The 25,193-nt window shown below is 45.0% G+C and overlaps 1 protein-coding gene across 1 annotated transcript in view; it reads left to right on the top strand.

Moving 5' to 3' along the window:
- The window catches only part of LOC135525753 (gamma-aminobutyric acid receptor subunit alpha-2-like), a 29,064-nt gene extending 11,444 nt beyond the window's left edge, over nucleotides 1-17,620 (top strand). The window contains exons 7-9 of the mRNA XM_064953568.1: nucleotides 2,747-2,899; nucleotides 12,173-12,375; nucleotides 15,690-17,620. Coding sequence (XP_064809640.1) covers nucleotides 2,747-2,899; nucleotides 12,173-12,375; nucleotides 15,690-15,998 — 665 coding nt within the window. The 3' untranslated portion in view covers nucleotides 15,999-17,620. The remainder of the gene's footprint in view (nucleotides 1-2,746; nucleotides 2,900-12,172; nucleotides 12,376-15,689) is intronic.
- Nucleotides 17,621-25,193: the final 7,573 nt, after the last annotated feature.

The following is a 25,193-nucleotide window of genomic DNA, read 5'->3' on the forward strand; positions in this document are numbered from 1 at the left end:
TCAAGGTAGGGTTGGTACACAGAAGATAGCCCTATTTGGTAAAATACCAAGTCCATATTATGGCAAGAACAGCTCAAATAAGCAAAGACAATCGACATTCCATGAAGGTCAGTCAATGAGGAAAATTTCAAGTACTTTGAAAGTTTCTTCAAGTGCAGTCACAAAAACCATCAAGCGCTATGAGGAAACTGGCTCTCATGAGGACCACCACAGGAAAGGAAGATGCAGAGGATAAAGTTCATTAGAATTACCAGTCTCAGAAATTGCAGTCCAAATAAATGCTTCGGAGTTCAAGTAACAGACACATCTCAACATCAACTGTTCAGAGGAGAAAGCGTGAATCAGGCCTTCATGGTCGAATTGCAGCAAAGAAACCACTACTAAAGGACACTAATAAGAAGAGACTTGCTTGGGTCAAGAAACACGAGCAATGGACATTAGACCAGTGTCTTTGTGAGACGCAGAGTAGGTGAACGGATGATCTCCCTTGAATGAGTAAGTGTGTCCAAACCTTTGACTGGTACTGTATAACATAGGCTACTGAACATTAAGCATGACAGAAAAACATAAAAGCTCATAGATGTAACTAACTATATGCTCTCCTGGGTAAATAAATTAAACTAGCTCCAGTAGGCTAATCTTTTTGAGTGTGAACTGTATTACTGTACTGTATTGTATTATACTGTATGTTAAACCATGATAAAGTAGAGGAGAACATGGGATTCTGGTGGAGCACATGGGGCCAAATATAGGATATCGAATTTGATTTGAATTTTGAAATCTAATAGGGCCTATTTGTACAATTCGTAGTCTGACACATATATCAAATCAAATGTGTCACATGTGTTTATTGCTGGTGTAGCGAAATGCTTGTGTTTCTAGCTCCAACAGTGCAGTGATATCTAAGTAATATCTAACAATACACACAATCTAAAGTAAAGGAATGGAATTAATGGAATGGAATTTGGATGAGCAATGTCAGATCAGCATAGACTAAGATACAGTAGAATAGGATAGATTACAGTATATACATATGAGATGAGTAAGACAACATATGTAAACATTTTTAAAGTGACTAGTGTTCCATTATTAAAGTGGCCAGTGATTTCAAGTCTATGTATATAGGGCAGCAGCCTCTAATGTGCGAGTGATGGCTATTTAGATAGAAGCTGTTTTCAGTCTCTCGGTCCCAGCTTTGATGCACCTGTACTGACATTGTCTTCTGTATGATAGCAGGGTGAACTGGCAGTGGCCCAGGTGGTTGTTGTCCTTGATGATCTTTTTGGCCTTCCTGTGACATCAGGTGCTGTGGGGGTGCTGGAGGGCAGGTAGTTTGCCCCCGGTGATGCGTTGGGCAGACCGCACCACCCTCTGGAGAGCCCTGCGGTTGCGGGCGGTGCAGTTGCCGTACCAGGCTGTGATATAGCCCGACAGGATGCTCTTAATTGTGCATCTGGAAATATTTGTGAGGGTTTTAGGTGCCAAGCCAAATTTCTTCTGCCTCCTGAGGTTGAAGAGGTACTGTTGAGCCTTCTTCAGCACACTGTCTGTGTGCTGTATTGTTGGCTGTATTGTTGGCACACTATTGGCTGCTGTATTTAACATTCAGCAAACGCGAGCTTGCACACCTCTTCAAATAATCTATTTTAATAAGAAATGCGAGAAAAATATATATATCCAGCAAGCTATTCTAGTCTAGCTTTTCCTCCATGGGACGCCAAGAGCTAAGCAGCATTTTTTAAGGAGAGGCCAGCGGAGCACAGGTGTTTGCGTATTGAGTAAGAGGAAGGCTATAAATTAGATGCTTATTATGCATTATCCATCATTAATTATATAAATATAAGGCTAATACTGCATTGTAAATAAGGTATTTATGTTTTGTATTATTCATAAATTTGCTCATCTTTCTAAGAACCTGTTTTCACTTTGGCATTATGGGGTATTGTGTGTAGATTATGGAGGAATACTTTTAATTTAATCTATTTTAGAATAAAGCTATGTAAAGTAACACATCTGGAAAAGTCAAGGGGCCTGAATAGTTTCTGAATGCACTGTACAGTATATCAATCTAGAACAGGATTATCTGTGATGCAATTTGAATGGATTTGATGGAGCGAGAGAAAGACTGCGAGAGAGTGCTCACGCGTGCACTGATTTAAAGCAATGATATTCGATTAATAGTCTATTTTAAAACTATTCAGCTGCAATAAAAAAAAACATCTTGACAATTAAAAAACAAGGTGACCACTGAAAGCCAGATGGAGATGGGTCAATTATATGTGCATTTGTTCTTTATATTATAGACTATGCTGCAGAAAATTTTGTCCTACCTGTCACAAGAAAAAAAGTTACCATGATGAGATAATAGAGATACGTGCATTGTGAACTGCCCTTCAATCTGAGGTGGGCTGTCTGTCCCCACCCTGAGCGTTGATGATTCATCATGCGGAGGTTGTAGAGAAGACCTTGCATATAATTTAACAGTTCCATTTCACATCATGCTGTTCATATAAATGATTTACCGGTTTCTCGCAGTTATTTAGGAGGGAGTGGTTTTGGGCAGTAAATCATGGTAAATCTCGGTAACCGGGTTCCCACCATTCAACCCTAGTCTAGACCAGTAGCCACTACTGGATCTGAGCAGAGACACCAAGCAGAGACAACAATCTCTTTAACCACTTGTGTAAAAAGATAAAATTATCACACATTCTCATCTGTATATTTTCTACTCATTCCCTCTCTGCAGGTGAATACACTGTCATGACGGCCCACTTCCACCTGAAGAGGAAGATTGGCTACTTTGTGATCCAGACCTACCTGCCCTGCATCATGACCGTCATCCTCTCCCAGGTCTCCTTCTGGCTCAACCGAGAGTCTGTACCCGCCAGAACTGTCTTTGGTGAGCACTTCAAATCATCGCTTTCAAACACAATTATTTACTCATAGCAGATAACAATTACTGCCACAAGATTTTGTCTTCTGTCAGGCAGTATATGTTTTCCTATGTAGTCAAGTAAAACCTATTCTTCCACTGTAGTGTCTGCTCTTTAGTGCTTAGGTCACGAGTGCTCCTCAACGGTCAGGTCAAACACATTGATGGTCAAGTCAAACACATCCTATGTTCCATTTTTCAAACAACGCTTGTTAGATGGTCAGGTCAAAAACCGACCTGTTACTCTACAGTCAGGTCAAAAACCTACCTGTTAATCTACAGTCAGGTCAAAAACCTACCTGTTAATCTACAGTCAGGTCAAAAACCTACCTGTTAATCTACAGTCAGGTCAAACACCTGTTCGTAGATCAGAGCCTGTTCAACATTTTTCTTTGATTTGTAGTCACATGATGCACATACTGTACAGAGAGCCCCATGAAGTGTAGAAGCTCAGACTGAACTAGTCTCTCGTAATTAGGGGTGTTAAATCTGACAGGGTAACTGTTTATGTAACGTCTTTCTTCTGTTGAAGGAGGAGCGGACCAAAATGCAGCGTGGTACTTTTGAGACATATTTATTGAAAGACGAAAAAACACGAACAATACAAAAACAACAAACGGAAACGTGAAAACCTAAACAGTCCTATCTGGTGAAGACACAGAGACAGGAACAATCACCCACAAAAACACTCAAAGAATATGGCTACCTAAATATGGTTCCCAATCAGAGACAACGATAATCACCTGACTCTGATTGAGAACCGCCTCAGGCAGCCATAGACTATGCTATACACCCCACACAACCCCAAGACGAAACACACCACAAATAAACCCATGTCACACCCTGGCCTGACCCAATAAATGAAGATAAACATAATAAATATAGACCAGGGCGTGACAGTTTATGTATTTATTTTTTATTTAACCTTTATTTAACTGGGCAAGTTAGTTAAGAACAAATTATTATTTACAATGACGGCCTGACAAAAGGAAACAGGTCTCCTGCAGGGATGGGGGCTGGGATTAAAACACTACCAGGGCATCACAGACGAGGGGAGCAAACCAAGAGGTCACACTGACGAGCCCTCAGCATGCTTATTATAAGAAGCCCAGTCTACCGCAAAGTTAAAAAAAGCCTAGACCCATACAGTATATCCCATTTAGACCTGAGGCCCGAGGTTTCTAACGAGGGGCTTCTATACACTATCTCTGTCTGCTCCATAATATAGATTCCCCTCATATAATCAGGGCTAATTATGTAAACACAGACGACAGGCGTATTAAGGATCACTTATTCTAAATTGGTTGCAACTAAACAGCCCCCATATAAAAAACAACTTTAACCATTTTCTCTTTATATGCTTTGATTTTGGTTTAAATTATTCTAGAATAGTTTCTATACGTTTCTGCAATTTTAAGAGATAGTCTACCCATTAATGGAACAGTTTTGTTTTCCTTTGAATACTTTTATATTATGAGCTTGGTCTTTTCTTATTGTTGACATTTTGGGGTCAACTCACCATACACATTCAACACCTGCAGGACTTTCAGTCTATTCTTTTAACCTGTTCACAATTCTCCCTCAGTTTTCCAGTGCATCGAACACATTGATTACTATTCTGAACATGTTCAGTGGTAATCCTCGTGAGTCACTCATTGAGACAGTCGTATCTATTCGTGCAAGGTTATTAAAGATTTCATATTCAGATACTCACTGGTAAATCCAGACATTTCTGAGGGGCCAAAGAACTGTGGCTGATTTCTCGTTCTCTTCATTGTGATTTGGTACGCATCTTCCTTCTCTCCCTTCCCATTCTACACCGAAAGAATGAACAGGTGTCATGAAGTTGTAATGAATATGCTATAAAGGCACACTCTGTAACTTGTCTCCTCCTGTGGTAGCTAGGAATGAATTACATAAACAATTGTGGCTAAAACAAAACAATTTCCTGCAAATGTTGTTTGACTTTCTCCTGTCAAATATCTCACAAATACACTGTAACAGGAAGGGCTCGATTCAATCCGTAGTTGTCACGGCTGGCTAGGTGTGTAGAGAGGAATCAGGCGCAGAGAGGTCCAGGGGAAAGATGCACTTTAATGCAGCACCAAAAGTAAATGCCCAACACGCAGGGCGCAAAACACTGACCAACCCAAAACAACGGGTAACACGGTCCAGAGCACAAACAACACCAACGACACAACGTGAACATCAAAATAATCCCGCAACAGAAAGGGGCGGGTTCTACACACTAAATAGGGAAGCAAATCAAGCAGACACAAAATAGGAACAGGTGTAACAAATGAGACAAAACTAACCGAAAAGAAAAATGGATCGGTGGCGGCTATTAGGCCGGTGACGACGACCGCCGAGCACCACCCGAACAGGCGGGGGAGCCAACATCGGCGGGAGTCGTGATAGTAGTGCTGAAGATCCGCGCTACAGCGCATTTTAAATCCAAAGGCAATGTTACCGTGTTCGCTGAGATTGCATTAATGGTAAACACTGAGTATGTCGAATCAATCGGAAAAAACCTTTACATTTCAATCACGCTATAACTTGGCCCTTTAGCACTGTAATGACCTGCCTAGATCATAAATGAACAATTGTCCAGACAGAGGCTTGAGTTTGCGAATTGACGGTTTATTAAACCAACTTTACACAGGCTACTGTTTGGGCCGTAGCACACGCCAAAAAGACGACAGATAACCCACAAGCCAATCGTGACCTTCTCTTGGGAAGCCCAGACGTAAGAGAGAGAGAATAAAGGCTGAACCTGGTCTTAACTTCCAATGCTCCACCCCCCTGCCCAACCCCCCTCCACGCCACTCCGCCAACCACCAGGATGCCCGGCATCAGAACATTCCAGGCATTCCCGTGATTGGCAGATAGCAGGTTGATTGACATGTCGGACCCCGCGAACACCGGGTACTGGTCAGTACAACACAACCACCTCCTAGCCTAACACATAACACACAGCTGTCTGTGCGGGTCGCTACACAGCCCCCCCACCACAAAGTCCCTCGTCCCCGAGGGAACAAACAAAGTCTCTGAAGCGACCCGGAGGTCTCCTTTGCCTGCGTGGCCGTGATGGTCGCAGAGTGCCCCTCTGGGAACCAGGGGATGAAGGCAGGGATATGGGGGACAAGGAAGTGGGAACGGGTAATACAGTCCGTGGCTCTGGGGAACCACGCGGTGACACAGGGGGAGTAGGCTGTCTGGAGCCTTGTCTGCGGCACCTGAGGGTGGGTGCCTGGAGAATGTCATTGCCAGAGAGGGGAATTGTGGGGGTTCCTGGGGTTTGGGGAAAAGAGGCCCCTCTGTATGGGGCTAACCTGCCCCGGTGCAGTGCCACCTTTCTCCCCCTGGGAGGAAGCTGCACCCGGTACACAACCTCCCCTACCCTCTCCAGGACACTGCAGGGTCCCACCCAGTGACTGTCCAACTTGGGGCATCTGCCTTTTTTCCTTAGGGGGCTGTAGACCCAGACCAGCTCCCTAGCCACAAAGTGCCTTCCCCGGGTGTGCACGTCATAGTTCCTTTTCTGCCTCACACCTGCACTCACCAGCTGCTCTCTGGTGAAGGTGTGGGCTGTCTCCAGGCGGTCCTGGAGTCTCCGGGCATACTCCGGCCCCGGAGGAACATGAGGGCTATCCAGGGGCCGACCAAACGCCATCTCGGCAGGGGTGCGGATCTCTCTCCCCAGCATGAGGAGGGCAGGCGTGCAGGAGGTGGAGTCTTGGACAGCGGAGCGGCATGCCATGAGGACCATAGGCAGGTGCTTGTCCCAGTCACGCTGGTGTTTGGAAGAGACGATGGCCAGCTGCTGTCCAAGCGTTTTGTTGAAGCGCTCCACAAGGCCATCACTTTGAGGATGGAGAGGAGTAGTGCGGGTCTTGTGCATACCCAGCCTCTCACACATGGTGGCGAACACACGGGACTCAAAGTTTCTGCCTTGGTCGCTGTGGATGGACTCTGCAGCTCCAAACCTGCTGAACATCCCCGCTGTCAGGGCGTCGACGATGGTCTCTGCCTCCTGGTCAGGCAGAGCATAGGCCTCGGGCCATTTTGTGAAATAGTCCATGGCCGTGAGCACCCAGCGGTTTCCACTGTCTGTGGTGGGGAACGGCCCAACTACATCCACTCCCACCCTCTCCATGGGAGCCCCCACTGGGAACTGTTGGAGCTGAGCATGAGAGCGGCCTGGGGGCCCTTTCTCGCTGTGCAGTTGTCACAGCGGCGACAAAAGTCCTCCACATCCCTCTTGTGCTGCCCCCAGTAGAAGCCCTGACGGAGACGGCGCAGTGTTTTTGTGACCCCAAAGTGTCCAGTCCCCACCCCCATGAGTACTCTGGAGCACAGCCTCCCGCAATGCTTTTGGGACCACCACCTGCCACCTTTCCTCTCCCGTAGCTGACTCCTTCCATGCCCGCTGTAGCACGCCATCAGCCAGCCGCAGTCTCTCAAACTTCGACCACAACCCTTTGGTCGCGAGTGAGAGCGCTGTCACCTCTTCCCATGGTGGCCTCACCTGCGCCTCTACCCACTGTAGCACTGGCTGTAGGTCTGTGTCCCGTCCCTGCTGCTGCCGCCATTCAGCCACGTCGACAGTCTGCAGCTCGCAGCAGACAGGCCCGCCGCCCGACACACTGTGGCACAGACACCCTCCTCTGCCCGCAGCTCTCTCTCCCGTCCCTCTCTCCGTTCACAGTGGCGGCAGCCGTCTGCAGTACAGGGCCGACGGGACATGGCGTCGGCGTTGGAGTGGCGTGCCCCTGCCCTGTGCACCACCGTGAAGTCATACGGCTGAAGCTCCTCCAACCAGCGTGCCACCTGCCCCTCTGGCTCTCTGAAAGACATGAGCCACTGGAGAGCAGAGTGGTCAGTCCTTACAGTAAAGGGCAGACCACCCAGGTAGTACTTGAAGTGTTTGACGGAAGCCACAACAGCCAAGAGCTCCCGCCGGGTGACACAGTAGCGGCGCTCATGTTTGTCAAATGTTTTGCTGAAGTATGCCACCACTCTCTCCCCCTCTGGCCCCACCTGGGCCAGCACCCCACCCATGCCCACATTGCTCGCGTCTATGTCCAGGATAAAGGGCAAGGTGAGGTCAGGGGGGGCGAGCACGGGGGCCCCGATCAGTGCACGTTTGAGGGTGTTGAACGCCTCCTCACACTCCACTGTCCAAGTGAAAGCCTTGTCCTTCGGCAGCAGGCGGTTCAGTGGAGCAGCAACGCTTGAGAAGTCCCGTACAAACCTCCTGTAGTACGAGGCCAGGCCCAGGAAGCTCTTCAGCTGACGCTGGTCGGTGGGGGTGGGCCAGTCTCTGACAGCCCCTACCTTGTCCTCCATGGTGCTGATCCCCTCCTTCCCCACTCGGTGGCCCAAGAAGGACACCTCTCTCCTCATGAAGTGGCACTTCTCGGGGTGGAGCTTCAGACCTGCGGCAGCCACCCTCTCCAGCACACGCCGTAGCGCCCCAGGGCTGACTGGAAGGAGCTGCCATGGGCCAGGATGTCATCGAGGTATACCAGACACTGCTGTCGGGGGATGCCATCCAGCACCCTGTCCATCAAACGCTCAAAAGTAGCTGGAGCGTTGCACAGGCCAAAGCACAGGACCTTGAACTGCCAGTGTCCTCTGTTAGTGGAGAACGCAGTTTTGGCTCTGGCCTCTGGGGAGAGGGGCACCTGCCAGTAGCCACTGCGGAGGTCTAGTGAGGAGAACCAGGAGGACCCCCTAACCAGGTCCAGCGACTCATCGATACGTGGTATGGGGTATGAGTCCTTCCTGGTTACGTCATTCAGCCGCCTGTAGTCCGCACAGAACCTCAGCTTGCCCCCCTTCTTCGGAACCATGACGACTGGCGCCGCCCAGGGGCTGTCTGAGGGCTCAATGAAGTCTGCCCGCTGCATCTCCAACACAGCCTTGTCTGCCGCCTCCTGGCGTGCCAGCGGGATACGGCGGGGACGCATCTTGATGGGTCAAGCATCACCTGTGTCGATCTCATGCTGCACCAGATGAGTCTGACCCACCTCTTCCTCACTCAACGCAAAGCTGTCTCTGAATTCAAACAGCAACTGCCACAACCGTTCCTGCTGCTTGGGGTCAAGACCAACACAGTTCCTCCCCCATATATCCCTCACTGCAGACAGTGTCCTCTCCTCTCCCATCTGGGGTAGCTGGGCTGGGGGGTTGTGGCCCGGGCTCACAGAGGGCTGTGTCATGGAGGTAGCTGGGGGAATGTAACACACCGCCGTAGGTGACAGGGGGACTGGGGAAAAGTCACACACAGCTGTGGGGGAGGGGGCGCAGCCATGAGTCTCTGCTGCTTTAACTGTTGGAGTAAAGGGTTTGTTGGGTTGAGTGAATGTGACATTAGGGGAGCCATGGTGACTTCCGTCCCTCCCTGGAAGCTCAGTGTGCCCCTATTTAGGTCTAACTGGCAGCCTGTGCTCCTAAGAAAGTCCAACCCCAGGATACAAGGGTCCTGCACAGCCGCCACCCACACAGGATGACGCACAGTCCTGCCCCCTACTGTCAGAGTCATTATTCCCTTCCCTTTCATGGGTGCCAGCTCACCTGTGACTGTACGGAGCTGCACAGTTGTAGGCTCACACTGAGTCCAACCTGGCACAATATCTGGCCTCACCAGGGTTACTGTGGACCCAGTGTCCACCAGGGCGGAGCAGGGCACCCCCTCCACAGTGACAGGGACATGACAAAAGTCCCCAACACAGGTCCGGCCCACCACAACAACAGGCTCCATCCGCTTGCCCTCCTCTGCTTCTGGGGGAAGTGGAGCCTTGCTTCCCCGTCTGTGCCGGTGGGCTCCTCCTGAAGATGATGGTGTTTGGGATAGAAAGCCAGGGGTCCGCACTACCCGGTCTATGCGGACCCCGAGCCGTTTCCCTGAGCTCTGGGGGACATGGGGCAATCTCGGCGCAGATGGCCTGGCTGGCCACAACCCCAGCAGACCCTGGGACCAGGGCTTGTGTTTCGTGCCGCCTGTAGCGACACAGCCCGAATGAGTTTTGTCATTTCGGCCACCCAAGCAGGCTTTTCCGGCTCCGGGCTGCTCTGCCCCCAGCTCGCACAGAGGGTGTGTCTCCCTGCACCCCCACCAAAGCCCCAGCTGAAGCCCCAGCCCACACCAGCTCCCTCTCCAAAGCCATCTCCAAGGCTGTCTGCAATGACTCAGGATGAGCCAGCTGGGTCTGTATGCGCAGCTCCGTAGGAGAGAGCGCCCGTATGAACTGGTCCCGTGCTAGCTCGCTCTGCACGGAGGGGGCATGTGAGCATATGCCCGCCGAGAGAGGCTCTCAATGTCATTAGCTAGCACCCGTAGAGGCTCTCCAGGCTGCCTGAGTCTATTACTCAGTTCGGAGCGCAGTAGCCCGGGCTGTACACACTGTCCATAGCGCCTCCTCAGTGCTCCCACTAAAGCACCATAATCATGCCTGTCCTCGGGGCTAATCAATATCAAACAGGCCAGAGCTTCATCCGTGAGGCATAAAGCCAACTGCAGTGCCCTTTCTTCATCCGACCACCCCTAAAATGAGCTAACAGTTCAAACTGAGCATGAAAAGCTTCCCAATCCGCCTTACCGGAATACTTCGGGGTCTTAACAGATACGGACGCAGCCGGGAACTGGGCGCCGCCATGTTTGTTTACATCCTGAGCCCCAGATTCCTCGTCACGCCGCGTCGACGTCGCCACTTCGGTCCGCCCACCAGAATCCGCGCGAAATACAGTCGACGAAGCACTCATGCCCGCTTCAGCCGCCATCGCTCTAACGTCCTCCCTCAAGCGGCCTCTGCGCTCCGACGCCCTGGCGATCTCCTCAGACAGAACCCGCGACGTCCATTCACACACACCTCCTTGGCCATTATCGTCCCCTACCTCCACCTTCACTTTCGGATTCCCTCGACGCATTTTCAATCCCCATTCTCACCTACGGTAGCTAGCCACATAAGTCAGCTAGCTAGCTGGCTAACTTGTAACAACGTTTTTACTTCTGACACCAATGTAATGACCTGCCTAGATCATAAATGAACAATTGTCCAGACAGAGGCTTGAGTTTGCGAATTGACGGTTTATTAAACCAACTTTACACAGGCTACTGTTTGGGCCGTAGCACACGCCAAAAAGATGACAGATAACCCACAAGCCAATCGTGACCTTCTCTTGGGAAGCCCAGACGTAAGAGAGAGAGAGAATAAAGGCTGAACCTGGTCTTAACTTCCAATGCTCCACCCCCCTGCCCAACCCCCCTCCACGCCACTCCGCCAACCACCAGGATGCCCGGCATCAGAACATTCCAGGCATTCCCGTGATTGGCAGATAGCAGGTTGATTGACATGTCGGACCCCGCGAACACCGGGTACTGGTCAGTACAACACAACCACCTCCTAGCCTAACACATAACACACAGCTGTCTGTGCGGGTCGCTACAGCACTATAGATTGATCCCTAAGTCTACCATCAGTATGCTAATAGATAACATTATGTCATGTATCATGTCATTTAGGTGTTAGGAATAGCTAGATAGGGCTTAACGCAAAGGCCATCTAAAGTAAAGTGTTTCTTTTAGAACTTGTTCCTTGTTGTCTCTGTTTTTTGATGTCGGACTGTGATATTGTCCTGGTTAAATTATTAATGCAGGTACCACTTCCAGCCTCTGAAACACATCCCCACAGGCTGTTTGATCCTCGCAATCGGGGGATTGTTATTTTATCCCGTTAGCCTGCTTGATGTTGTTTGATGTAGTTTCATGTTCCCTCAAATGGAATGAAAAAATAGCAAAAAAACGTATCCGTCAGCAGCCATGTGGGAAAAAATACCCCCATTATTTCACTTTCAGTGTCATCTTAGTCATAGAGGTTTGAAGGAGGAAATGACGGACAACTCCCTGTTTAATTATATGCGTGTGTCTGCTGCAAAAGTTTTCCAGGTTTGTTTGTTCTTTCTCCTTCTCCTGCAATGCAGTAATCTAAATGCATTTTTTCTTTCTCAAAATACCACAGAATCATCCACAAGAATAAGCTTTTTCAATGTGGATGGAAATACCATTGTCTTTTACACAATAGAAAAACAAGTACTACAGTACTTTTCTCTTACCGTAGATAGAATCACTATTGTGAATCATTGAAATTAATTTACTGTCAACATTTTTGATCAGCTTGTGATCTACATTTTCTAAGAACTGTTGTCTTTTGGTTTTCTTGTCCTGTAATGACACAGGTGTGACCACTGTGCTCACTATGACGACTCTCAGTATCAGTGCCCGTAACTCTTTGCCGAAGGTGGCCTACGCCACGGCCATGGATTGGTTCATTGCCGTGTGCTACGCCTTCGTGTTCTCTGCCCTCATCGAGTTTGCTACCGTCAACTACTTCACCAAAAGAGGCTGGGCCTGGGATGGCAAAAGTGTGGTGAACGTCAAGGTAACTATGGCAACCACACTGACCACTGACGTATTGTGCTTGGAGCTGTTCATTAAATTGAGTGTCACATGCAGTCCTGCATTTGAGTTAAGAACACTGCATCTTTATCACTCTACTGAAATTCACTAACCGCAGTTTCCATTTGGTGATGTGACAAGAGGCATGTGTAAAACAAGTGAACAACGGCTGTTAAGACAAATAACAATTTGAACAATATCATACATTCAGTTAATGTACAGATTAAATGTAAATGTAAAGGAAATGCACAAAGATGAAGCATAGAAATAGATGAATTAAACTCAAAGCAAGCTGTCAAGTACTCAGAAGTGTTCGCATCATTGAATATCCATGTTGAGATATTGAATCTAAAGCGGTATTTTATTAAAAGAGGGAGGGACAAAATAAATGGAAGATAAAAGGAGATGGGGAACTGCATGTGTGTGCTTCAAACGCAGAGGAGAAAGGCAGAAAGGATCTGTGATCTCTCAAGGAGGAGACAGTTGATACAGTTACAGTGCCTTGCGAAAGTATTCGGCCCCGTTGAACTTTGCGACCTTTTGCCACATTTCAGGCTTCAAACATAAAGATATAAAACTGTATTTTTTTGTGAAGAATCAACAACAAGTGGGACACAATCATGAAGTAGAACGACATTTATTGGATATTTCAAACTTTTTTAACAAATCAAAAACTGAAAAATTGGGCGTGCAAAATTATTCAGCCCCCTTAAGTTAATACTTTGTAGCGCCACCTTTTGCTGCGATTACAGCTGTAAGTCGCTTGGGGTATGTCTCTATCAGTTTTGCACATCGAGAGACTGACATTTTTTCCCATTCCTCCTTGCAAAACAGCTCGAGCTCAGTGAGGTTGGATGGAGAGCATTTGTGAACAGCAGTTTTCAGTTCTTTCCACAGATTCTCAATTGGATTCAGGTCTGGACTTTGACTTGGCCATTCTAACACCTGGATATGTTTATTTTTGAACCATTCCATTGTAGATTTTGCTTTATGTTTTGGATCATTGTCTTGATGGAAGACAAATCTCCGTCCCAGTCTCAGGTCTTTTGCAGACTCCATCAGGTGTTCTTCCAGAATGGTCGTGTATTTGGCTCCATCCATCTTCCCATCAATTGTAACCATCTTCCCTGTCCCTGCTGAAGAAAAGCAGGCCCAAACCATGATGCTGCCACCACCATGTTTGACAGTGGGGATGGTGTGGTCAGGGTGATGAGCTGTGTTGCTTTTACGCCAAACATAACGTTTTGCATTGTTGCCAAAAAGTTCAATTTTGGTTTCATCTGACCAGAGCACCTTCTTCCACATGTTTGGTGTGTCTCCCAGGTGGCTTGTGGCAAACTTTAAATGACACTTTTTATGGATATCTTTAAGAAATGGCTTTCTTCTTGCCACTCTTCCATAAAGGCCAGATTTGTGCAATATACGACTGATTGTTGTCCTATGGACAGAGTCTCCCACCTCAGCTGTAGATCTCTGCAGTTCATCCAGAGTGATCATGGGCCTCTTGGCTGCATCTCTGATCAGTCTTCTTCTTGTATGAGCTGAAAGTTTAGAGGGACGGCCAGGTCTTGGTAGATTTGCAGTGGTCTGATACTCCTTCCATTTCAATATTATCGCTTGCACAGTGCTCCTTGGGATGTTTAAAGCTTGGGAAATCTTTTTGTATCCAAATCCGGCTTTAAACTTCTTCACAACAGTATCTCGGACCTGCCTGGTGTGTTCCTTGTTCTTCATGATGCTCTCTGCGCTTTTAACGGACCTCTGAGACTATCACAGTGCAGGTGCATTTATACGGAGACTTGATTACACACAGGTGGATTGTATTTATCATCATTAGTCATTTAGGTCAACATTGGATCATTCAGAGATCCTCACTGAACTTCTGGAGAGAGTTTGCTGCACTGAAAGTAAAGGGGCTGAATAATTTTGCACGCCCAATTTTTCAGTTTTTGATTTGTTAAAAAAGTTTGAAATATCCAATAAATGTCGTTCCACTTCATGATTGTGTCCCACTTGTTGTTGACTCATCACAAAAAAATACAGTTTTATATCTTTATGTTTGAAGCCTGAAATGTGGCAAAAGGTCGCAAAGTTCAAGGGGGCCGAATACTTTCGCAAGGCACTGTATGTCATGTTCGTTATAAGGATCGGACCAATGCGCAGCGTGGTATGCGTACATTCTTATTTATTTAAAGAATGAACACTGAACAAACTAACAAAATGAACCGTGACGCTATACAAACAAGTGCTGACAGGCAACTACACATAGACAAGATCCCACAAACACCAAAGGAAAATGGCTACCTAAATATGATCCCCAATCAGAGACAGTGATAAACAGCTGTCTCTGATTGGGAACCATATCAGGCCAACATAGAATTACAAAAACCCCTAGACTTACAAAACCCTAGACATACAAAAACCCTAGACAATACAAAACTAGCGTACCCACCCTAGTCACACCCTGACCTAACTAAAATATAAAGAAAACAGATATCTCAGGTCAGGGCGTGACAAGATAAGCCAGATAATTATGTGACAGCAACAATCACATTCCGTAAGTAGTTCTGATTTCAGCTCATTCTTTTCCCAGCCTATCTGATAATTACACTTTCTATCCACAGCTCACATACTCATAGAAATGGGTGTGACATTGAAAGTGATGGCTGTGTTTTTACTTCAGAATAACTATTATTATCTGTGCTGGTTGTAGCCATACATATATCCTGCCATAATACATATTTGACAAGTGGGGCCAATTAAAATGGTCATGAGAGACTTCAAAGAGATTCACACTCCTTGAGGACCTCAAAGGTACTGTACATTTCAATCCAAATTGATATTCAGATGAAACCCATAAGGTTTAACAGGCAATTTAACAGATTAGACACTTTTTGATGGTTAATAAGGCAGAATCATAATAATTACTGTGAAGTAGCTATAGGCTACTTACTGTACAACAGATGTGCTCCATGTTCATATATGACTAATTATTACAGTGTCTCAGAGTGACATTAAAATCCCATTGTGAGGTATTGCCTCTCAAGTCAAGTAGATGTGGAGTGTTGTACTTTTGATCTCCAGTCCCTGTCTGACACCTTGTTGAGGTGACCTTGTTGAGGTTAGCTGTGTGAGAGGTACTGAGGAAACCATCACCATGATCTAGTAACAATCAAACACTTGAAGGATCAGGAAGTCGTCATAACACTGTCTCAGAGTATCATCTGCTTTTAGTGCCTCTCATTTTCTTGCAAACATCCCCAAAGTCTCTAATGTGTATTTTATTTCTCTCCTCAGCAGAAGAAGGAGGCGTCCGCCGTGAAGAAGAACAACGCCTATGCCGTTGCTGTGGCAAACTATGCCCCAAACGTCACCAAGGACCAAAGTGGTCTGCCCACCATCTCCAAGAGTGCCACCTATGACCCCAACAAGGCCAAGCCAGAGGTCAAGCCAGAGCAGAACAAGAAGACCTTCAACAGCGTCAGCAAAATCGACCGTATGTCCCGGATTATGTTCCCCGTGCTCTTCGGTGGTTTCAACCTGGTCTACTGGGCCACCTACCTGAACAGAGAACCAGTCATAAAGGACATGGTCCCGTCCAAATGAGTACAAAATATTTATTTTGCAAAGAGACAGGACTCACTTTATGCTGCCGGCCCATGACTGAGGATCTGTGTGTGAGTTAGGCTACATGGAGCTGTGGCATGCACTGGAGTCAGTATGATTGCTTTCTATTGCAGGTGCATTCATTACAAGGAGATAGGCGGGTAAATTTTAACAATTTTCTAGTTAAATTGTCATTTATACTTGTAAAAGAGGTTAACATTAACTTTAAAGTGGTGTAAGGATTTTATATTTATATAAAGAAAGAAACCTCTGATGCTTTATCTAACTTCTATTTGAGGTTCTGATTAATGAACCTTAAAGAAAACAACTGCCATGATTCAATCAACACGAGAACTAGTGACCAAATCCTTATTATAACCCTTTATTGAAGACTCCTGTATTAGAAAGCACAGACACCAATTTCCTGTTTTTGTTCCATTATTAACCCTCACCATGCCCATCATATCTTACATACTGTACATGTTCACGTTTGAGCTTTTCTTTGTTTATTGTCTCAATTCACACATTGGAAGGAAATGTTGCACCATTTTATCATCACACAGTGAACACAGGTACACACAAGTGAGTGTTGATCCTGCAGGTCCCTACAGTACACCGCTAGACTCACCATGAGTTCAGGGATGGATGAAGGCTCACTGTTCTTATTGTAGCTTTTGTAATGACTCACAGGCTCTAAGACACTGACAGAGGGCAGTGAATGGACACAAAGTGTAAGTGAAACTTGCAGGAATGTACTGTGTGTCAATATGTTATATCATATGTAATATTGATGTTTTGTATTTACAGATTAATTTAATGACTTTATCAAGTACGTGATTTCCTGTTGTTTCCAATTTCATGAGCAATGTAGCCTTCTTCTCTGATGTAGATCAAATGACCCAAATACATCACGTTAAATGCTTTACATTTGGTGATATCAAGTCCATCAAGTAACACTTTATTTAGTATTGCATAGTTTGTTAACAATTAAGCTAATTCATGGGTTCTTATTTTTTTGTATATTTTGTGTGATTGAGGGCATCAAGGTTGTCTCTATTGATCACTCTTTTAACTCCATCATATGATCACATTTCTGTTTTAGCCATGGGTGAGGGCACTATACCATGGCATTTCTGTTGTAAGTAAATATGTAGTTTAGTGGAAATTGTTACTGTGTTGTACACAAATTTGGTATATTTAAAGATGTGGCAAAATAGAAAATAAAAAAATACATGTTTATTGTCACACACCAGCTAGGTGCAGTGAAATGTGTTGCTTTACATGGTCAGCCATAGTCCCCTTGAACTGAACAGGTGTTTCTTGCAGTGTCCCGTGAGTTACCATTACCATATTAATGGCATTTCAGTTTGACATGGCAGCGATAACAAAACAAATCCAATGAAAAATACCATGAGCTGTAACAACTAGATACCCTATGTTGTTGTCTTATGTGTCTATTTATATTGTGTTGTGGTGTCTCTCTTGTCGTGATGTGTGTTTTGTCCTAAATTGTATTTTTAATCCCAGCCCCCAGCCCCCATCCCCCATCCCCGCCCGAGGCCTTTTGCCTTTTGGTAAGCCGTCATTGTAAATAAGAATTTGTTCTTAACTGACTTGCCAAGTTAAATAAAGGTTAAATAAATAACAAATCAAAATTCTTCAATGGTAATTAGGTGCCAAATCGTGGAGATTTTCCAACCGTAACATTTCAAATAGATATGATACAGAAACGTTAGAAATGACTCAATGAATGGTGGTGAATTGAGCTCCCCTATTAAGGATTTAGTCAGCGTTCTCACACAGTAGCCTGGAGCTTCCCTCTGATTAATCAGATAACAAGACATGTGAGGACATCCTCCTTTAAACTATTGGCTTCAGTTAAACAGACAGTAGTTATTTTTCACTTGACTTGAGGAGGCCGTACACAGAGCCTACATAACACTGCCATACGAGTGGCATAATGCCTGACGATTGATAATGTCATACTTCTGCCAGTAGACATATAGTATGAAGCAGGAAAATATATTCAGAAAAAATGTCTGAGTTCATAAGACTTTAATTTGAAGCTGCCTGAAGGGAAGTGTTAACCTATAGCATGTCCAATAATATGACCTGGTGTTACCAGCCTGACCTCTGCCCTTGACTGTTACTGGCTTCGTGTCACTTCAAGCCCGGGGGAGTGGCTGAATCACAGATCAATCATTTCCCTTACTGTACCTCACCAACACATCCTTTCATAAAGCATATATTTCATACTGTACAAACCCTCCAAATGCTCAAATTAAAGGGAAATGGAAATGGAAATGTACAGACACACACACCTCCCTTAGGCAGCCTCAGCACTCCCAGAACCAACACACGACAGACAGCAGTAGGACATCTGGCACCCAAATCCCAGCACTCCTAAAATCCTAACACTGCCGAAATCCCCACATTGCTGATACCCCAACACTGCTGAATACCTAGTGTTGCTGAAATCCCCACACTGCTGATACCCCAACACTACTGAATACGTAGTGTTGTTGAAATCCCCACACTGTGATACCCCAACACTACTGAATACGTAGTGTTGTTGAAATCCCCACACTGTGATACCCCAACACTACTGAATACATAGTGTTGTTGAAATCCCCACACTGTGATACCCCAACAGTACTGAATACCTAGTATTGCTGAAATCCCCACACTGCCGATACCCCAACACTACTGAATACCTAGTATTGCTGAAATCCCCACACTGCCGATACCCCAACACTACTGAATACCTGGTGTTACTGAACTTTCCGCAATTTATATAAGAGCAGACTATACAGTACAGTGTTCTAAAGAAAACAGCAAGCATTGCACAGTATGTCAACAGAATTCCCTCACTGTGTGAATCTTCATTTCTGCTCGCCCTTAATCCTCAAATCGTCTCTCTACCTATTTGTTTCAGGTTTTGTCTGCTTTTGAATGTGTCGAACTGCAAACTCCAATAAGATAAACCTCCCTAGAAACCCATATAGTCCTAAATATTATCCATAAATTGATATTATACCTAAATTGATTAAGTAACTGAAAGTCAGTTGTTGCATTCATGACCTTTTCAGATGAACTGTACGGTACTCTTATATCCTATGCTTGCGTTGGAAAGTAAAATGTTGCTTGACGAGGTTGTTAATCCATGGGCAGTGAGTATAGTGCAGGCCCTCTATATAACACATCATTCATGTGGCGGTTAAGTTAGGGTGATAGAAGATACCAGACTGTTGTCTACAGTCGAAATTCTACAAATTCTCTGACACTTTCACATGCACCCAGGGTGCCTTCAAACTAGACAAACTGATGCGTAAAAACAGAACAACTCAATGTTTTCAATTGGGGCAGGGCCTATTGTTGTGTTGCTCTGTTCATCAGAAAGTTACAAGGACGTATCCGTCAACCAATTGAAAAGGTAGAACAGCGTTTTAAAGAATCATTTCTCCCCACCCCACTATGTTTTTATTTGAAGGCACCCCAAAGCATAAGGACAACATACAGTAGTATCCAGGCTCACAGACATACTTTACACAGACACACACTAACACATAACCCCTCTATGGCAGTACAGCTTACATTTGTCCACACATACATACCATGCCACCTGGCCTTCAGGGGAAGCATAAACTCTCTTCCCTGATCTATTTTAAGGTGGACCTCTAAAGGCCAGCCCATTGCCAGTGGGCAGAACTGTCGAGTGTCATTAGAACTTTTATCTCCACTACCGCATCCCACTGTGCCCCCTTAACCAGTCAGCCTGTCTCTGTCTGCAGATGTCAAGGGAGCTTGTCTTTATCTCCTTGCTATATGAGCTCAAAGGCATGGGTGTCTTAGACTGAAAATACACAACGGCTTGGAAAAGCTCAAATACGTGCTGGTTACAGTAACAGGGGCTTGTCCTATCAGCTTGATGTAAATCAGGAGTGTAAAACTCAAATCTTGGAGGGCTGAGTGGCAGCTGGTTCTGTTATTTATTTTCAATTCCTATCCAATTAAGTACTAGGCATTCATTTGAGGGGAGTTACTATCTAAGCAATAACCTTGATTGATAAATCAATTTGGGGGTCTAGGCTGGGTTACTGAAAAACACTTTGTCACAACTGTTCTGTTTGGAAGGTAGAGGTTGGAAAGTTAATGAATGGTTTCTGTGTGCTTGTTTGCACAGTCTTCATGTGTGCAAAAATGTAACAATCAAGTAGTCTTTAGATTTTTGAGCATGAAATGAGTCCACTGTATTTTTTCCTATATAAATGTTGATCTTTTTGGGGGGAGGTTAAGGTGAACTTAGTCCTCCAATAAAGTAAGTCACATTTCACTGTATGGTTTATGCACAGATTTGCTTAAACTGAGGTGAGGTCACATGGGTTTACCACAATCACAGCACCAACCACAACAAACCATAGCATCCACATAATGCACAGACTGAACACAATCGCAAACCTCCATGACCACAGTAAACATCCATACCAGCCACACAGCGAAAACAACATGAGCGCAGGCCACATACCAAATGTAATTCTGCCTCAGCTCTCTTTGTCGACAGGCCATAGACACAGTGCAGTATGATCCATTTGGGACAGGATCCTGCCAAACATAATCAACAGACTTCGTTGCCAGAGGAGACAAAGATGAGTAACCATGGCTTGAGAGAGCTCAATGCAGTCTGTTTGTGTACCTCCTACCGTCTGCCTAGCCCTCTGGGAAACCCTTCTTTTGAAGGAAAAAAAGTGTATAAAACCAAACAGAAAATTCATTTTAGGAGTCAACATCAACCCTTTGCCTTTTTGTGTGAAAACAGCAAATGTATTCAGAATATGCATCTATATAGTCTCTTATGTACTTGTTTATTTGTAGCCAAGGTCACAGCAGAGTCGACTCATTTAGATGAATTAGACCGTGGAGAAGTTTAGAATGTGAACTAAGACTTAGGCTATCTGCCTTCCCTCCCTCTTGCCTTGTACTATCAGTCGCTTTATATTTCCTCTCTGGAGATGGGCGTTAGGAGTTGCAGAAATGCAGACTTCATTACGGTCTTCCCGAATACTTGGTTGGCAGCCATTTTACCCTGAAGTTGAGAATGAATGGAATTGGACTGCGTTGGTGTTTGCATGTGAGGCTTGGCTGTCCTGATATAGAAAGCATAAAGTATTATATTTGAATGAGGTCTTCTCTCACAGGTCTCCTAACGGGTTCACAGAAAGACACAGCTCTGGTGAACAGAGAAAAAGGGGAAACAGTGAAGGAAAAAAACAGCAGATGTGAGATTCCCTTTTAAAGGCACACCAGTCAAGCTGATCAGTGTGTTGATACAGTTGCCTAGCAACAGAGAATAGGTCTTCTAACAGATGATTTGATGTTGAAAGTACGTGAACACCCCCTTTGAGTCGGGATTGCGTGTCTGGATTATCATAGGATCATTTCATAAAACAAGACACGTGAGAGGCAAAAAGTCAACCATCCAACAGAGAGGCTTCACTTTGACTGCTGAGTGGGTATAGAATAGTCCTCCTAAGACAGCCATGGTGATGTCAGCTACTCTTATCTTCAGAGGACTTGTTCAGCCTTTTATTTATCATGGCCTCCCTTTCAGGGTCATCCTCAAAGGAAATTAGACATCCATTAAGATGGATGTTTTTTTGTTGGAACATACATCTCATTGGACCATTGGTGTCAGAACCATTTCAAAAGCAGATCTGATTTTCTATAGGAAATCACTGTATAGAGGCACGTAAACAGAAAAGGAGAATGGATAACATGCCAGCTGACATTTTAATAGGCTGGGGTCAGGACCACCTCCTGCTCCCCTTTTATTTGTCCATACCCAGGGGGCCTAGTGTAGACGTACATGTACCTGTTGGCCAGACATCAGTAGATTTGTTTGGCGTGGAGATACTCAGAGCAGTTTGGAATGCTAATGAGTGGCATTACCATGGTGACATGCAGTTCTATCCATAGAGATCCTATTCCTAATTCTATGGTTCTATTCATGTTATTGCACTGACACCTTCTGGAGTGCGTCTGGCTGCATACTAATTTGACTAGCGTTTTACTGTCCCCTGCCTCAGCAGCACATATTATTCCTCACTGCGATTGGCTACACAAGGCAAGACCCAGATACAGACACAGGAGGCAGATGGTTGGAGTCTTACATTGTTGATTAATCCAAAAGGAGTAGGCAAGAGAATGGTTGTGAACAGGAAAAAAGGTGAAAACCAGATCAGAGTCCAAGAGGTACAGAGTGGCAGACAGGCTCATGGTCAAGGCAGGCAGAATGGTCAGGCAGGCGGGTACAGAGTCCAGAAACAGACAAGGGTCAAAACCGGGAGGACTAGAAAAAGGAGAATGCAAAAAGCAGGAGAACGGGAAAAACGCTGGTTGACTTGGAAAAACATACAAGACGAACTGGCACAGAGAGACAGGAAACACAGAGATAAATACACTGGGGAAAATAAGCGACACCTGGAGGGGGTGGAGACAATCACAAGGACAGGTGAAACAGATCAGGGTGTGATATTGGCAAAGAAAACCACAGTAATATTAGGTTACTGTTTGATGTCTGATGTATAATGCAATATTTGTGGCATAGCCTATCATTAATGACCTGGTTCACAATTGACTGTCATGGTTAAAGAATTGTTATATTAAAACATATTTGTTGGATACTGTCCAATGTAACCAGTGGAAAATGTGCTTTAAGGCAGATGTATCATTACTATTGCTTGTGTTGTCGGCTGGGATTTCAAAGAAATGGAGAAGTACATTTTTGCTTACAATCTATTCCCTATTATTTACAATTCTAAGGTTTGTTTAAAAAAAAGTCAATATGACTGAAAAAGGCTGAACAGATAGGTGAGCCTCACGGTTCCAGGCTTCTAGGCTAATCACTGCCTGGTTAGGCTGGCCTTCCTCCATTTTCAGGGATTCTACTGGGGATGGCTATAGCCTGGTCAAATATTTGTTTCTAGTATCTTGCTAACTCCTTCTCAATCATTGTTTAGCTTGACAATTCCATAAGGAGTTGGCAAGAGAGTAGAAACATACTGGCACCCAGGCTGAATGGCTGCCCCTCAAAAAGTCGTTGTCCACTTCAGTGGTGCTGAATCGCTGATCGCTGCTATTCCAACTTGTTTATTTAATCAACATCTGATCTTTTACTCTGTCCTGTGGCAAAGTGCCGCATAGGGATAGTCATCAGCTTGGCGGGGTTGTGGGAACATTGAAGTAGAGTAATTTACAATAAATTGGTTTATGGGAACATTGAAGTAGAGTTACTCATTATCCATAGGTTGGTTTGTGAGAACATAATCCTGTAGGTTGGGTTCAGGGGTTGTGGGAACTTTGATGGAAATGTGTTAAATAGCATTGTTTGTGGAAACATTGAAAGATATAGGCTCGCAAGTCACTCTATACATTTTGTTAATAGAAATAATTTTAAGGAGCTGTATCTTCGAAGTCAATATAGGCAAGCTAAGTCATGGCAGGGTTGGAACATAGCCTACTGATACACCTACTACTGATACTTCTATGCATATCGTTGTTGAAGCATACACAGTTGAAGTCGGAAGTTTACATACACTTAGGTGTACACATACACTAGTTTTTCAATCACTCCACACATTTCTTGTTAACAAACTATAGTTTCGGCAAGTCGGTTAGGACATCTTCAAGTCATTTTTCCAACAATTGTTCACAGACAGATTATTTCACTTATAATTCACTGTATCGCAATTTCAGTAAGTCAGAAGTTTACATACACTGAGTTGACTGTGCCTTTAAACAGCTTGGAAGATTCCAGAAATGATGTCATGACTTTAGAAGCTTCTGATAGGTTAATTGACATCATTTGAGTCAGTTGGAGGTGTACTTGTGGATATATATCAAGGTCTACCTTCAAACTCAGTGCCTCTTTGCTTGACATCATGGGAATATCAAAAGAAATCAGCCAAGACCTCAGAAAAATAATTGTAGACCTCCACAAGTCTGGTTCATCCTTGGGAGCAATTTCTAAACGCCTGAAAGTACCACATTCATCTGTAAAAACAACAGTACCCGAAGGAAAATCACCATGGGACCACGCAGCCATCATACCGTTCAGAATGGAGACGCATTCTGTCTCCTAGAGATGAACATATTTTGGTGCAAAGGACGTTGTGAAAATACTGGAGGAAACAGGTACAAAAATATCTATATCCACAGTAAAACAAGTCCTATATTGACATAACCTGAAAGGCCACTCAGCAAGGAAGAAGCCACTGCTCCAAAATCGCCATAAAAGATCGTACTTTTTGGAGAAATATCCTCTGGTCTGATTAAACCAAAATAGAACTGTTTGGCCATAATGACCAACGTTATGTTTGGAGGAAAACGGGGGAGGCTGTCACGCCCTGGTCTTAGTATTTTGTGTTTTCTTCATCTATTTGGTCAGGCCAGGGTGTGACATGGGTTTTTGTATGTGGTGTGTTTTGTATTGGGTTTTTTTCACATGTATTGGGATGGTAGCTTAGTGGGGTGTTCTAGGTGAATCTATGGCTGTCTGAAGTGGTTCTCAATCTTAGGCAGGTGTTTATCGTTGTCTCTGATTGGGAACCATATTTAGGCAGCCATATTCTTTGAGTGTTTCGTGGGTGATTGTCCTTATGTCCTTTTCCTGTCCTTGTTCGGTGTTAGTTTACCCCAGTATAGGCTGTTTTCGGTTTTCTTGTTACGTTTGTTGTTTTTGTATTTTGATTCGTGTTTACTTTTGTTTATTAAACATGGATCGCAATCTACACGCCGCATTTTGGTCAGACTCACCTTCGCACATAGAAAACCGTAACAGAGGCTTGCAAGCCGAAGAACACCATCCCAACAGTGAAGCACAGGGGTGGCAGCATCATGTTGTGGGGTGCTTTGCTGCAGGAGGGACTGGTGCACTTCACAAAATAGATGGCCCAGTGAGGGAGGAAAATGATGTGGATATATTGAAGCAACATCTCAAGACATCAGTCAGGAAGTTTATGCTTGGTCGTAAATGGGTCTTCCAAATGGACAATGACCCTAACCATACGTCCAAATTTGTGGCAAAATGGCGTAAGGACAACAAAGTCAAGGTATTGGAGTGGTCATCACAAAGTCCTGACCTCAATCCTATAGAAGATTTGTGGGCAGAACTGAAAAAGCGTGTGTGAGCAAGGAGGC

Source organism: Oncorhynchus masou, chromosome 32 (assembly GCF_036934945.1).
Source record: "Oncorhynchus masou masou isolate Uvic2021 chromosome 32, UVic_Omas_1.1, whole genome shotgun sequence".
Lineage (NCBI taxonomy): Eukaryota > Metazoa > Chordata > Actinopteri > Salmoniformes > Salmonidae > Oncorhynchus > Oncorhynchus masou.